Genomic DNA, 14,781 nt, shown 5'->3' on the forward strand with positions numbered 1-14,781 from the left:
TAGTAAACTTGCCAAGTTTGAAATCAATATGTCAGAAGCGAACGAAGATATAGCTCTGCAAAGTCGCGAAATTTTACAGAAGTTTGTATGGTGGGGCGCACAAACTTATTCTCCACCATACAAACGTCTGTAAATTGTCGCGACTTTGCGGATGCATATCTTCGTTAGTTTTCAACAAATCACTCTCAAACTTGGCAGCTTTATTGGGTTTAAGGCGTGCTTTGCAGCGGTTTGATCGATTTTCGCTAACTGGTTGATGTCAAAAGTTTAAAAACTGTGGAAGGGTCTGTTGACCGCGCAGTAGGGTGCATGTATTTCTCTCGTGCACAATTGGGCATTCCGCCTCACGTGAAGCCACATTTCACCTAGAGCCGGATCGATAATTTCCCTACCAAAAGCATGCTCCTGGCAAAAGGAGAAGTAACTTGACATTCCACAACAAGATTACTAAGTTTGCATATTTCCTCTAATTCCTCACGCTGACAACTGACTAATGTTTGCATGTGTACCAAGCGAGCGAGAGACGCGAACGAAAGCTTTCGAGGAAAAGGGACAATTTTTTCGCTTCTTTTCGACCTCGCGTGCCTCCAACGCTCTCGATCAGAGAGGAAACAACTGCCACGCAGGCAAGACAGTTTGTAGATCACTGAGAACAACGCGGTCAAAAAATAAACAACGAGGAACAAATTTTCAGTTCAAATTTGATTTCAAACCATCGGTTGAGTTTTGTTGGTTTAGCATTTTAGTTTTCAACTTTTATTTTTCAGCAGTGCCTACAACATGAGTCATTAACAAATTAACGTGTATTCTGCACTCTCCCGCTTTAACTGTGACTCCGCCAAATTGAGTTCCTCCAAAGCTGACTTGATTCAGAGAGAGAAACTTCGTTAAATAGTGGTTAAAGGGAAAACGAAGAACTCCAGGTTACCAAACTACTCTCTTTCTGGCGAAGTCTAAGACAAATTGAGACCTTCGAATCACTTAGCTTAAGTGGTAAAAATGCGTTGTGATAGTTAATGAGCTTGGTGTCTTTACCTTAAAGGGGCGGTGTCACCTATTTTTAGTGTCACTTTGAATAGCGAAAACCCATATTTGTATTGATTGGAACATTAAAATAATGGTTCAAGTTTGTTAACAATAACCCTACTAGGGCACACAAACTGGTATCAATCATTTTTGTCTGCAGATGGCTTGGATGGAAATGGATTGCAACTTGAAAAACTCGGCCAATTTTTTCAAGTTCCTACTGTGAATTTTGAAGAAACTACTAAAAAAACTGATTATAGTTTACTCTTCCGCGGATAAATCATTTCATATTTTCCTGTAAGAGCGATTTCACGTTAAAGAAGAGGTTTTGTGTCATATATTTGAGCTAATTCGCCAAGTGACGGTTTAATCCAATTTAATGGGACATTGTCACTGGGATTTTGCTGTGTTTTGGGCAAAAATTGCAACAAATATTTAGCAATGTAACTTTGCTCAAACGACAATTGCTTTTAGAACACTGAACAGAAAAAATTCAGGAGATCCATCAAAGGAAGGACATAAAGTAACCAGTCTTTAGCGATTTAGCATACGCAGGAAGAACTTGAAAAAAAACTTGCAAGTTGCAATCCATTTGCACCCTTGCCACACGCAGCTTAACAGTATCAACTCTAACTTTTGTTAATTGATAAAGCAATCATTTAAAGAACTGGACCATTATTTTAACGTTTCCTTTGTTACAAATGTGTTTTTTTTGGCCGATTCAAAGTGACACTACTTACAGGTGATATTGCCGCTTTAAGGACGGTGCCTACTAATACCGAAATATTTTTGTGCGGTTTATGACTATGCGGGAAAAGCAGATCTTAGCAAGGCCTATAGGAATCCAAAAAGAAAATTGGGGGTAGCCACGCATTTTTCAGAGATAATTAAGCAGTAATATCTCTAAAAAACGCCAAAGTATAAAGCAATGTATGGGATTTTTTCCTAAATTGAAGCTTAATTACCTCTGAAAAATGCATGGTCACCCCCAATTTTCTTTTGAGATACCAAAAGCATTTGGTAAGTTCTGCTTTCTCCATATAGTTTTAAACCGCGCAAAAATATTCCTGTATTAGTAGCCACCACCCATAGGAAATCCGAGTATCTCGCGATGCGCAGAAGGTATGCGCAGTAACAATAGTAGGCACCGTCCTTAAGGAGGAGCGTTGCATGGCGACTAAAATAACGGCTGAGTAGGAGACTACTTTAAGGGTGCGTTTCTTTGGGAAAATTCAAGATTGGGTTCCTGGGGCCCGTTTCTCGAACGTCCCGGAAACTCACCGGGCCCGGTAAGTATGCTTTTAAATGTTGTCTTATCGGGCCCGGTAAGTTACCGGGACTGTCGAGAAACGGGTACCAGATCCGAGATCACAGAGATTCTTCGAATCCAAAGAAACAAAAAATCCGAGAATGGATTTTTTTATTGCTCGTGACAGCCCCAGAATGCAGTTTGCACTTCTCGCGGCAGTTTTAAAATGGCGGCAAGTTTGTTTTTGTTTTTCGAAGAGATGCTCGGCGATTTGCCGGGGAAATAGCACATACGTTGGTCACTCATGGCGGGAATGTAATGGAGGCTCTTTTTGGTTCTCTTCTGAAGACCGCTTGCCAAAAGTATTTTTCTCGTGATTCATTCTTAACTTGAAAGAAACGCACGGATCATCAATCCTAAAAATCCGCGCCGGACATAGATTTGATCTAAAGAATCCATCCCGAGTGTGGATACTTTGGATTTAAAATTCATTTTTGGATTTTAGCAAAGAAATGCAAAATCCATTTTAGGATTCAAAAATCCGAATTCGGATTTTCCCAAAGAAACGCACCCTAAGTTAGACGTTACATAAAAGAACTACACAAAACACAGCAAGCTAGAGACAGAATGGAAAACATGACAACATAAAATCCCGGCTGACTCGCTGCATTTGTAACTGGCGTGACTGGTGCTGGTGTGGTGACTGGCTTGCAGACTGAAATGGTGATTGGTGTGCAGACTGGCTTGATGAATGACGTGATGACTGACGTGATGACCGACGTGGTGACTGGCGTGGTGACTGGCGTGATGACTGGCGTGGAAGACATTCCAGCGTTCATTGCCTCCACGATCAGGTTGTACTTGCTCGGCGTTCCGATTCGTCCTCTCAGAGTGTGTTTATTTGACGGTGACAGACCCATATCGGCGTTTGTGGCGCCATGTAGACCCCACATCATCCAAACTTCAGTGTCATTCTATAAATTTAAAGAGGGACACAACCGATCAAGACTCTTATCTGTCACGCCATTAAAAAAAAAAACAAATAAAATGAAATGATAATAACAAATGTACAATCTAATACAATCATATCACTCAGAATGACCTTGCGTTAAGAAAATATACAAACATAAAACATATTTACATTAACATTCTTAGGCTATGGCTTATAATAATAATAATAATAATAATAATAATAATAATAATAATAATAATAATAATAATAATAATAATATACTAAAGGCAGATTACTTGTATCTGCTTCGAGTTCTGATTGGTCAACTAATAGGCGCCCGGATTAGTTCATTGCGCTGTTTGCGTCTGTTGTGATTGGCTAAAGTAATAACTTTGGTTTTGGTTTTACGATACTTGCATGAAAACCGCTCTAACTTCAACTTAAACCAAACGAGCAGTAATTTTTGTAGAAATATTTATAAAGTATAATGCTTATCCTGAATTTTAACAGCCGGGAAGAGAGCCCTGACCAGCTCTTAGGCTGCCTTCTGTGAGAATTAAATTCGGATGTTTGTTACTTACCATGAACTGTACATCGTTGGCTGTATCTCCAGTCATGGCAGGCCTGTAAAACTCAACCATGGTATATCCACCGGATTCTGTAGCATTTACCAAGGCCAGATTTTGCTGTGCATCTTTCGCTGGTGTCTGCAGCCCAGTAATCCAGTAATCCTGTCAATAAACAAGAACAAAAAGTTTGCAATTTAGAAAAAGGTTCGAAACATTATTATATGAAACATGTGACAAAAGTTTCCAACGGGTCTTCCTCAGCTTAGACGAGATCATGGTAGCTATCATCTGTTACGCCGTAACAGGCCTCTGGGTCCAGTTGTTAAAAGGCCGGATAACTTTATCCAGTGGATAAGTCACTATCCGTCAGTTTCAATCTGTGCAAAGATTTCAGTATTTCCTCTTGTACAAGCGAATATGCACACTCTAACCACAGTTAAGTTTGAGAGTGTACGAAAACCTTGGACAACGTTTAACGTGAAGTATATTTTAGACCCTGAATAGTGCCTTATCCAGCGGATAAACTTATCCGGCCTTTGAACAACTGGCACCTGGTCTATAGCTTAATTTTAAAACTTAATTACTATCATAAGGTTTTAATGTTCGGCTTTCATGTAAAGCAGTTTTCCGAACACTGAGGTCAATGAAAGCCGTCCCGAAGTGTCACTGCAATCGAGTTATTGTTTCTGCCCTGCATAAAAGTACCAACTTTCAGTCGGTTACCGCGTGTGTAGTTTTAGCGAATTATTGAATAACAGTTACTTGGATGCTGGTTAAATCCTTCGCAGTGGCCACACTCTGTTCTAGATCTCAAAAAATCATGGATCATCTGGCAGATTTCTCGGCCAAACTGAAATTTAGCGCTGTCTGACAAGCCACAAACATCACCTGTCGGTACACTGATTTCATCGCAGGATTAAAAATAACTTCAACTGCCATTTTCAAGCCGTAAGTGCGTACTTTTTCTTTGGATCAATTTTTCCTGTATTAGAGCTTAGTTTTTCTTTTTTTTTTTTGTTACGCCACACATACGCACGTAAAGTTAAATGTTGTCTTGCTACTGTACTTGTGGGCTGTCTCCACCGGGATTTTGCAAACAATGTAGATGTTAGATGTTATGGAGCGCGGTCAAACCAACCGTGAACTGAATCTTGAGTTTATTGCTCTCTCTGTTGTTTTATGGATGGCTTAGAAATCTAAATAACATTAAGTAAATTCCGTCCAAGGGCGAATAAACGCGCAGGGTGTCAGTAGAATTTCGCCAGGTCATGCCGCGGGCAAGTCGTTTTCATGCACAAAGCTACTGATGCACGACATAAACGAGGAAGCATTACCACTTAGAGGTTTCGCTGCGCTGTGTCCTTGCCAATTTGAAAGGAGCTCTAGTAAAGAAAGGATTGAAATAACTGCGAGATCGAAGTCTTCATTTTTCCTTCAGATCTTAAGCGCGAGCGAAATATATAAATTATTCTCGATCACTCGCTTTGTGTTTTTCTAGCGTAGCCTAGAAAACCGACCTCTTGAGCTGGACAGGCAGTCATAAAATGACATGAATATGTTTGGCTGTGTTTGTGTGAGGGAGCTACATCAGAGTCAATAAACATATGTTACCACTTTCCCTATCGAACGTTTCCCAGCAATTCAAGATACAAATTTTAGCACCCGATTGATACCTGAGACAGATGAAACAGGTTAGAAAAACCGCGCTCATCGCGTTGATTAAGCATTCGATCATCACCCTTAAAATACAGTGCCTTTATAGTTGATAAACTTACATAAAGATATCCCGTCATGTTAGCCGCCACGCCACCAACAGCAATATCGTATTGTACCATGCCTGCACCAGTGCCTACCGTGGAAAATCCGACCCCACACCATCCGAGGCCTTTGCACTTCATTTTGAAATGCAGCATGTTGTTTCTGTACGTCCATTGCAACTCGAAATAGTCACCGACTTTAACACTGGCGTAGTGCATCATATGCATATCCGCATGGACTTCGTGAACAGCATAAGCAAGAACGGCCAGTATAAAGAAAGCGCAGATTTTGCCTGTGAATGCCATGGATGCAGATTTTGTTCCAGTTGTGAAAATTCTTAATCCGAGCAGCTGGAGAACGTCAGCTCTGTTCCGAATACTCAGACCTACTGTGCAGTGAACGCAAGGTGACGCTTTATAAATTGACAGCAAGTGTATTTGTCATTTACATATATTAGATTCATTTGCATTTTATGAAAGAAGCCTGAGATCAGGAGGGTGAGTAGTCTCCTTCGCAGCCGTTTTTTGGGCTGTCACGCAACGCTCCCCCCAAAAGAAGCGTTGCGTGACAGCCCAAAAAACGGCTGCGAGGGAGACTAGAGGGTGAGGGGAGAGTACTCAGATGTACTAGCGACGGGGAGGACTAACGAGGTCATGTTGTTACCCCCAACCAGTGACTCCTATTACAGGGTGTTTCAAAAGTTCGTGGACATTTTAAAAAGTCTATACTTCATCCAGATTTCTTATATTCCTCTCCATTTTCTTGCAGATATTAACAAATCTTATTGTTTGTCGATTTTCAGAACTTTTGTATGAGTCAGATAAAAAGCCTCGTTGAAATTAATATTTTCCCGCCAAAAGGTGCAAATCTGTGTCGTGTGTGTTTCTGTACTTTCCCGCCATTTTTGTCTGTTTTCAGTAGCAACTGATTTGTAGCAACTACATACTGTAGATTTTCAACGTCTAGATATAATTTCTAATTATTAACCCTAAAAAAGCAGTCTATTTAAGAGCTCAGGCAGCAATTCTACGATCATCTGGAGTATCTGTTCGAGAAACGGCTAAAATACTGTAAAAAAGCAGGAGGTGGGTAGCGAAGTGGTTCACAAGAGTTTTACGACAAGCCGAGAAGTGGTCGACCACAAGAAAAATCAGCAAACAACTGAAGAACAAAGGTCTGCCTGGATTTGCACCAGCAGTGTGGAGGTATATGTCAAGAAAAGGATGGAAACCTTTGAGACGAAAAAAGCTTCCACTTCTGAGCAACAACCAGAGGAAAGCTCGCTTAGTATTCGCTCGTAAATATCGTAAATTTACAGCAGATGAATAGGAAAACTTTCTCTTTAGCGATGAGTGCCCTAAATACCTTTTTCATCTTCCGAATCCTAAAAACGACATCGTATGGGGTTCACAGGAGAGTCAAGTTCCGCCATCGTACCAAGTTGAAGGAAGCGCCAAATGGATGGTTTGGGGTGGCATGACAGGCCGCGGCCTTACTTCCCTACATTTCATCCCGCAAGGACAAACTGTAACGGCAGAGTATTGTATCACAAAAATCCTTGAGAAAGAAGTGAAGCCTCTTTTCAGCCGAAGATCTACAACAGAGGAGCCTGTAAAACGAAAGCTTTTCACGAACAATAGCAGTGCGACCTTCGTTCAAGATGGCGCACCAGCTCATACGGGGAAAGCAACACAGCAGTGGCGCAAGAGAAACCTCCCGAATTTTATCCAAAAAGATGAGTGGCCAGCAAATTCACCTGACCTTAACCCCATTGAAAACCTATGGAGCATCATCGACGAAGCTGCATACAAAGATCCGATCCCTAAGACGATGGGAGGACTAAAATCAATGTTACGGCAAGCCTGGCAGAACATACCGCTAGTAAGCCTAAGGGAGCTAGCTCGTTCCATGCCTCAACGGCTCAAAAACGTTATACAGAACAATGGGGGCACTCTGGATATTGATGTTTCAACAGTGGTCAAAGGAAACAATGTACATAAAACTGGAAAACCTTCATTAATATCGGATTCCTAAAGAAAAGATGTCAGTTATCAACGATTGATTGAATATATTACAGTGAGAGATTCCGCGAGTAAGTCAGGGCATTTCCACAATTCGCTGAAATATTATCTAATCCAGTTGCCTTTGACCGGCAGAGTTTTGATAGGATTGAAAAACATGTGCAGACGTTGTTTTGAAAATGAAATCTTTAGCAGTTTCACTATTAAGAAACTCTTTGAAGGAGTTATTAACCTCCATTACCTGTCTGCTAAAGTTATGGACCCAATTTCTGTTAAAAAAGTTTGACATTCCTGCTGCATCTGCTTGCTGACTACCAAGCAAGCGCGAGAAGGGAACGAAAGCTTTCGGGGCCGGGAGAAGGGAAAATACTTTTTTTTTAGTCCTTTTCGACTTCACATACCTCCAGAGCTCTCGATCAGAGAGGGACAACTGCCACGCCGGCAGGCTAGACAGTTTGTAGATTACTGAGAACGGCGCGGTCTAACGAAATTTTCAAGTACAAATTTAATTTCACACTATCGGTTGAGTTTTGTTGTTTTAGCAATTTAGTTTTCAGCTTTTATTTTTTAACAGTGCCTACAATATCAGTCATTAACAAATTAACGTGTATTCACTCTCTCCCGCTTTAAACTCCCCCAAATTAAGTTCCTCCTGAACAGCTACCTCCAGTTCAGAGGGAGAAACTTCGTTAAAGGGTAAATGAAGAACTCCGGCGAACGCCAGGTTGCCAAACTGGCCTCTTTTTGGCGAAGTCGAAGGCAAATTGAGAGCTTCACTTAGGCTTAATGAGCTTGGTGTCTCTTACTTACTAATCCAATTTAAAGGGACATTTCACTGGGATTTTGCTGTGTTTTGGTCAAAACTGCGACGAACATTTAGCAATGTAACTTTGCTCAAACAACAATTGCTTTTAGAGCACTGAACAGAAAAAAATTCACGACGTTCATTAAAGGAAGGACATATAGTAACCAGTGTTTAGCGATTTGTCTAGTACAGGCTTGAAGAACTAGAAAATACTTGATTGCAAGTTTCAATCCATTTGCATCCTAGCTACCCGCAGCTAAACGGTATTAACTCTAACTTCTGTTAATTAGTAAAGTAATCATTTACAGAACTGGACCATTATTTTATTGTTTCCTTTGTCACAAATGTTTTTTTTGGCTATTCAAAGTGTCACTACTTACAGGTGACATTGCCGCTTTAAGATTGGTCTCCCGACGCAGCCGTTCTTTGTGTCGTCACGCAACGCTCCTCCCTACAGGAGCATCGCGTGACGACACAAATAACGGCTGTGTTGGCGGACTACATGAACTCTAACTTAAACGTTACACAAAATAAAGCGAAACTTATGGCGTCTTAGAAACTAGACAAAACACAGCTAGCCAGAGACAGAATGGAAAACATCACAACACGTAATCCCAGCTGACTCGCTGCACTTGTCGTTGGCGTTGGCGTTGGCGCTGGCGTTTGCGCTTGCGTTTGCATGGGCGTTTGTGCTGGCGTTGGCGTTGGCGTTGGCGTTGGCGTCTGCATTCCAGCGTTCATTGCCATCACGATCAGGTTGTACTTGCTTGGCGTTCCCATTCGTCCTTTGAGAGTGTGTTTAGCTAACAAACCCACAACTTCATCTGTGGTGCCATGTAGACCCCACATCATCCAAACTTCAGTGTCATTCTATAAATTTAGAAAGGGACACAACCTTCAAGACTCTTGTGTAACATCTAAAAGCTGTGAAAGCAATGTCATTCACTTTCTTTGCCTATAAACTGGGCCCGATTAATGTACATCTCTATCATTTATCCACCAAGCCCTGGTTGTTCAAAGAGCGGATAACTTTATCCAGCGGATAAAATCATGCCGGGTAATGGTTGGAGTACATTTTATCCGATGGATAGCGCTTTATCTACTGGATAGCGATATCCGCTCTTTGAGCAACCCGGGCCAGGTTAAACTGACATAACATCACATCATTTTCTTCCACATATTCCGCTCATGGACATTCACACTCCCTAGCAGCATCATGTGCAGGATCGTTGTCCCATGAACCCAGTTTAATGGCCCGCGTAGCTTTCACCAGTCTGGGCTGTAGCTCAGTGCATCCGAATAATTGGAAGGTCTTAGGGTCGACTCCTTTTGCGCCAGAATAAGCAATATGTTTTGTATAAACATTCATAACTTAGCATGATACTTATCCTGAATTTTGATAGCCGCGAAGAGAGCCCTGACTAGCTCCTAGTCTTCCTTCTGTGGGAATTAAATTCGGATATTTGTTACTTACCATAAACTGTACATCGTTGGCTGTATCTCCAGTCATGGCAGGCCTGTAAAACTCCACCATGGTATATCCACCGGATTCTGTAGCATTTACCAAGGTGAGGTTTTGGCTTGCATCTAACACTGGTTTTGTCGTACCAACGCCCCAGTTATCCTGTCAATAAACAAGAGGATGAGTGTGCAATTTAGAAAAAGGTTCGAAATATTTTATTATCTTAAACATGTGACAAAAGTTGGAGATCATGGTAGCTATCATCTGTTATGCCTAATTCATTCCGTATTTATTTATTTTTATAAGTTTTTATAAGTGTTATAATTTTTATAAGTAGCATTGATCAATCACTTATGTATACTTTATAATGTGAAGTAGTTAGGTGTCTTTTAACACATCGATAGTAGTATTGACCGATCGTATGTATATTTTATAATGTAAAGTAGTTAGGTGTCTCCAAAAAATATTAGCGTACAATCTAGTACGCTAGAAGCTACGACACATCAATAAATTTTTATTCTTTAATTCTTCATTACGCCCTAACAGATCTCTGGTAAATGTTCAGCTTCCATGTAAAGCAGTTTTCGGAACACCGAGGTGAAATAAAGCCGAGTCTCGAAGTCTCACAGCAAGCGAGTTGTTGTTCCTAAAGCCTTGCATAAAAGTTCCAACTTTCAGTCGGTCATCACGTGTGTAGTTTTAGCTATAGCGAATTATTGAATAACACTGAGTTGTTTGGATGCAGGTGAAATGCTTCGAAGTGGCCGCATGGATCATTTAGCGGAATCACTTTCTCTACCAAAAATTTAACGCAGGCTTACAAGAACAAACATCACTGGTCGGGTGCAACTATTTCATCCGAGCTATTAGATTTGAAATAACTTCAGCTGCTATTTTCAAGAGAGATGTGAACAATTTTTTTTTCTGGACCAATTTTTCCTGTTTTTGATCTTACTTTCTATTTTGTTAGTTGAGATACGTACGTAAAATTAAATGTTGTCTTGCACTATACTTGTGGACTGTCCCGTCCGTGGTTTGGTGGACAATGTAGATGTTAGATGTTTAACAAACCAACCGTGTAAGTCTTGAGATTAATTCTCTCTCTGCATGTTGTCGTATGGATGCATTAGCAATTTAAGAAAAAGGCAGTCTATTACTGCATGTGGCTACTGCTTTATTTTTATAGAATATTGCAGTAAAAAAGCAATAAAAAGAATAACCTTTGTTTACCCTCGGCAATGTTTATAGCACAAGTGCTAGTGGGGCCGAGCATTAAACGTTACAAAAAAATGTTGTATAAAATTCAGAGGGGTGAATGAACAGCTTCCGTCAGTGCCAAAATTGTGCAGCGTAATTTGATCGTGTTGTCACATGGGCGAATTTGGCTCTCGTATGGTGAAAAAATTCCGTGAATCAAGACACTCAGATAAACAGACAATAAGCTTTCTTAATTAAAAAATTTAATCAGACAGACCTGTGTTCACACTTGAAGAGCAGATTCGTTCAATTTTCGCCTCGAATGAAGGCGACCGATCCAAGCGAACTGCGAATCACTAAAGCACAATTTCTCGACTCTTTTAAACTGAGTACGTTTTACGAAAATTTCGTCAAAGCTATTTGAAATATGACAAATCGATCAATTTGACATAAAGCACGGTGAAATTCACATTCAAACCTGTAGTGTTTTGTAAAGTACATTACCAGGAGCACGCAAAAATTTCCGAGAACGTCTACAGCTCACGTGATGATTTTCAGATCTTGTTTACGATCGCACATGTTTCACGTTGACACAAAATCTCTAACAGGAATTTCTTCGCTATTAAATCACTGATTTCCTCTTTTTAAGCAGCCGAGTGTTCCTTAAAAGTTTTTATTTTGATTTACAGTATTGAGAACCTGTGTTTTCCTTCCAAGAACCACAAATTACCACCTTGAAAATCCACGCATGAAAGATACAGCAGCCATTTTGAATTGAATACAAGGATCTTCCGTACGAATAAAGCCGACTGAAGTATCGTCAACCAGTCGTGTTGAACTCGACCCAACTTCGGGTAAATTTTGCAATTCCGAAAGCTTCCGATTTACGGACTTACGCACAACACGTAGCTACTGACCTTTCCAGAAGGCAGTAGCCACAACAACGTCTAGGAATTGCGCCTAGGGCGAATTAGCGCGCAGTTAAAAATTCACCAAGTCATGCACCGGTGCTCGTATTTTTAATGAGGCCATATTTTTTGGCGGTTTCATGCGCAGAGCTATAAACAATATAAACGACGAAGTATTCCTACTAAAAGATTTCGCTGTGCTGTGTCCTTCGGCTAATTCACTAACGCCCCAGTAAAGAAAGGATTAAAATAATTGCAAGAAGTCTTTATTTTTCCTTTAGGTCTTACCAGTAGATGCGATCGAAATTTATAATTTATGCTCAATCACTTGCTTTGTTTTCTCCTGACGCAGTACAAAAAAAAAAAAAAATGCCAGTCTCCTTTAGTCTGCGGAGAGGTCGTAAAAAGCCCTGATATGTTGTATTTAGTATGTGTGCATGTAAAGAACTCTTTACTTTCATCGTTGGTAACTAAATCGGAGTTGAAAGGAATGGGTGTTTCCACTATCACGCCCTTTAAAGGAGGTTTTGCACAGTATCGATTTAGATGTAGTTTCCGTAGCGAACATTTCCTAGCAATTCAAGATACAAATTTTATAATTAGCGCCCGATTAATACCGGAGGCAGAAAGCAGTTAAAAAGACCGGGCTCATCGCATTCGATCACCGCGCTTAAAATACAGTGACTTTATAGTTGATAAACTTACAGAAAGATATCCCATGTTAGAGGCCACGCCACCAGCAGCAATATCATACTGTGCCATGCCTGCACCAGTGCCAAAAGTGGAAAATCCCACCGCACACCATCCGAGGCCTTTGCACTTCATTTTGAAATGCAGCATGTTGTTTTTGTACGTCCACTTCAACTCGAAATTGTCACCGGCCGTAACACTGGCGTAGTGCATCATCCCAGTATGCATATGCGAATGGACTTCGTGAACAGCATAAGCAAGAACGGCCAGTACAACGAAAGCGCAGATTTTGCCTGTGAATGCCATGGATGCAGGTTTTGTTCCAGTTGTGAAAATTCTCAATCCGAGCAACTGGAGGACGTCAGCTCTGTTCCGAATACTCAGACCTACTGTGCAGTGAACGCCAGGTGACGCTTTATAAATTGACAGCAAGTGTATTTTTCATTTACATATATTAGATTCATTTGCATTTTAAAGAAGTCTACACCCCGCGTTGTAAGGAGGGGGGGGGGGGGGGGGTGTAATCAGATGTTCTAGTGCCGGGGAGGAGCCAAAAGAGGGTATGCTGTTAGCCCCAGAGAACTCCAACATGTCACGACAGGAAGGCGAGGCAAAAAAGTCGGAAGTCCATAGCTTATCCTCAAAAACCCCTTCTCCTCCGCATAAAACCCTAGTTAACTCCCTACTAAAAGTTTCTCTCCCCAATAAAGTCCACTGGATAAAAGTCTAATTTTAAAAAGTCCCCAATCGCTAATTTTTAAATCCAGAAACGGTCTTTGACGCCTCCCTGTTGTTAATTTTTCTGAGTACCATTATCCCGGCCCTCAGCCCCTCCCCCCTCCTCTGTAGCGATACTTGCTTTTGGAATGTTTTCTATTGTTGTCTTGTCAAGTTTGAAATAAACAGCACGCTATGGTTCAAACGTTTGAATATTTGCACGCTATTCTTGGTTTTCACATGACGTCATAAAAAAACTGAAATTCATAACTAAACACAATTTTGGGTTTTTATCTTCATCACATATAACAAAATCTAAATTTCCATCGGCTTGCTTGTTTTCAGCAGGATAGCATTCTTTGTTTTGAAAATAGAGCAGTTTGAATTTTAGATTTTTGCGCAGTGCGTGACAGAAGGATTGCAGCTCTAAACATGCCACGTACATGAAAACATCGATTCGCCTCGTGTGGTTTTTTAGGTCTGATCAGCTAACATGTAATAGAAGCGTTAATGTCAATGTGTGAAAGTTCAGCAGAGAGAAGAAAGGCTTTGAAATAGCCAAGGTAAACTCCAGATGTTTTTGCTGGTTTCCGGCCGCCATGTTGGTGCCCGTCAGACGGGGCACCAACCATAGGGGGCCCACACAATGTGTCTGTATAGCCGATTGTTATTATATAGTAAATGCACTGGATTTACCGTTTGCTTCACCTATAGCGATATATCGCTAACTAATTTGTATATAAATCAATGATAAATAAACGTTGAATTACCTTATCTGTGGTATATAGTCGTCCTTTTACCTCAAAAGCGGTTTTTTGAGCGATTTTGAAGGAGTTTGAGTTCAGTCAACGGCGAACTCATCTCCTTCAAAATCGCTCAAAAAACCGCTTTACATAGTTAGCGATATATCGCTATAGGTGAAGCAAACGGTAAATCCAGTGCATTTACTATATAATAACAATCGGCTATACAGACACATTGTGTGGGCCCCCTATGCACCAACATGGCGTCCCATACTAAACTCTGTAATTTTCCGTGGTACATTTTCTCGAATAACTCGATTAGGGGATATCGCACAGCCCTGTGGCCTTCATACGTTTTTTGTGTATCACTCTTCTACAACATGTCAATTTCTTGACTTTATCTATTGAATGGTTGAGGATTATATTTTTTCACTTGCGTGACGATGTGTGAGGTGAAAACCACCTATAGATGAAAGCCACTGAACCGTACTGTTTCGCGTGGTACTCATTGTTTTTAGAGTATTGACATTTTACAATATTTCTCCGGATTTTTCACTTTTATGTCGGTTACAAAGCTCTAGGACGCTCTTGAGAAAACGTATTATTTTGTTTTATAGTAAAATTATTGGCATGGAAACCTTGCTGTTGACATCACACTGCAATTTCGGTTATGCCAGTTGCGTT

The 14,781-nt window shown here is 40.7% G+C and overlaps 1 protein-coding gene across 1 annotated transcript; it reads right to left on the reverse strand.

Annotated features, from left to right (window-relative positions):
• Window positions 1-1,780: 1,780 nt before the first annotated feature.
• Window positions 1,781-13,067, reverse strand: LOC146457147 (uncharacterized). Its single transcript, XM_085092265.1, has 6 exons — window positions 12,653-13,067; window positions 9,855-10,004; window positions 8,936-9,250; window positions 5,572-5,985; window positions 3,809-3,958; window positions 1,781-3,249 (listed from the first exon to the last, which is right to left on the reverse strand). Exons 1-6 carry the CDS (start codon window positions 12,941-12,943, stop codon window positions 2,860-2,862), a joined length of 1,710 nt encoding a protein of 569 aa, XP_084948391.1. The 5' UTR covers window positions 12,944-13,067; the 3' UTR covers window positions 1,781-2,859.
• Between the last annotated feature and the right edge of the window lie 1,714 nt (window positions 13,068-14,781).

This window comes from Pavona decussata, unplaced genomic scaffold, assembly GCF_977016875.1.
Source record: "Pavona decussata unplaced genomic scaffold, jaPavDecu1.1 SCAFFOLD_245, whole genome shotgun sequence".
Lineage (NCBI taxonomy): Eukaryota > Metazoa > Cnidaria > Anthozoa > Scleractinia > Agariciidae > Pavona > Pavona decussata.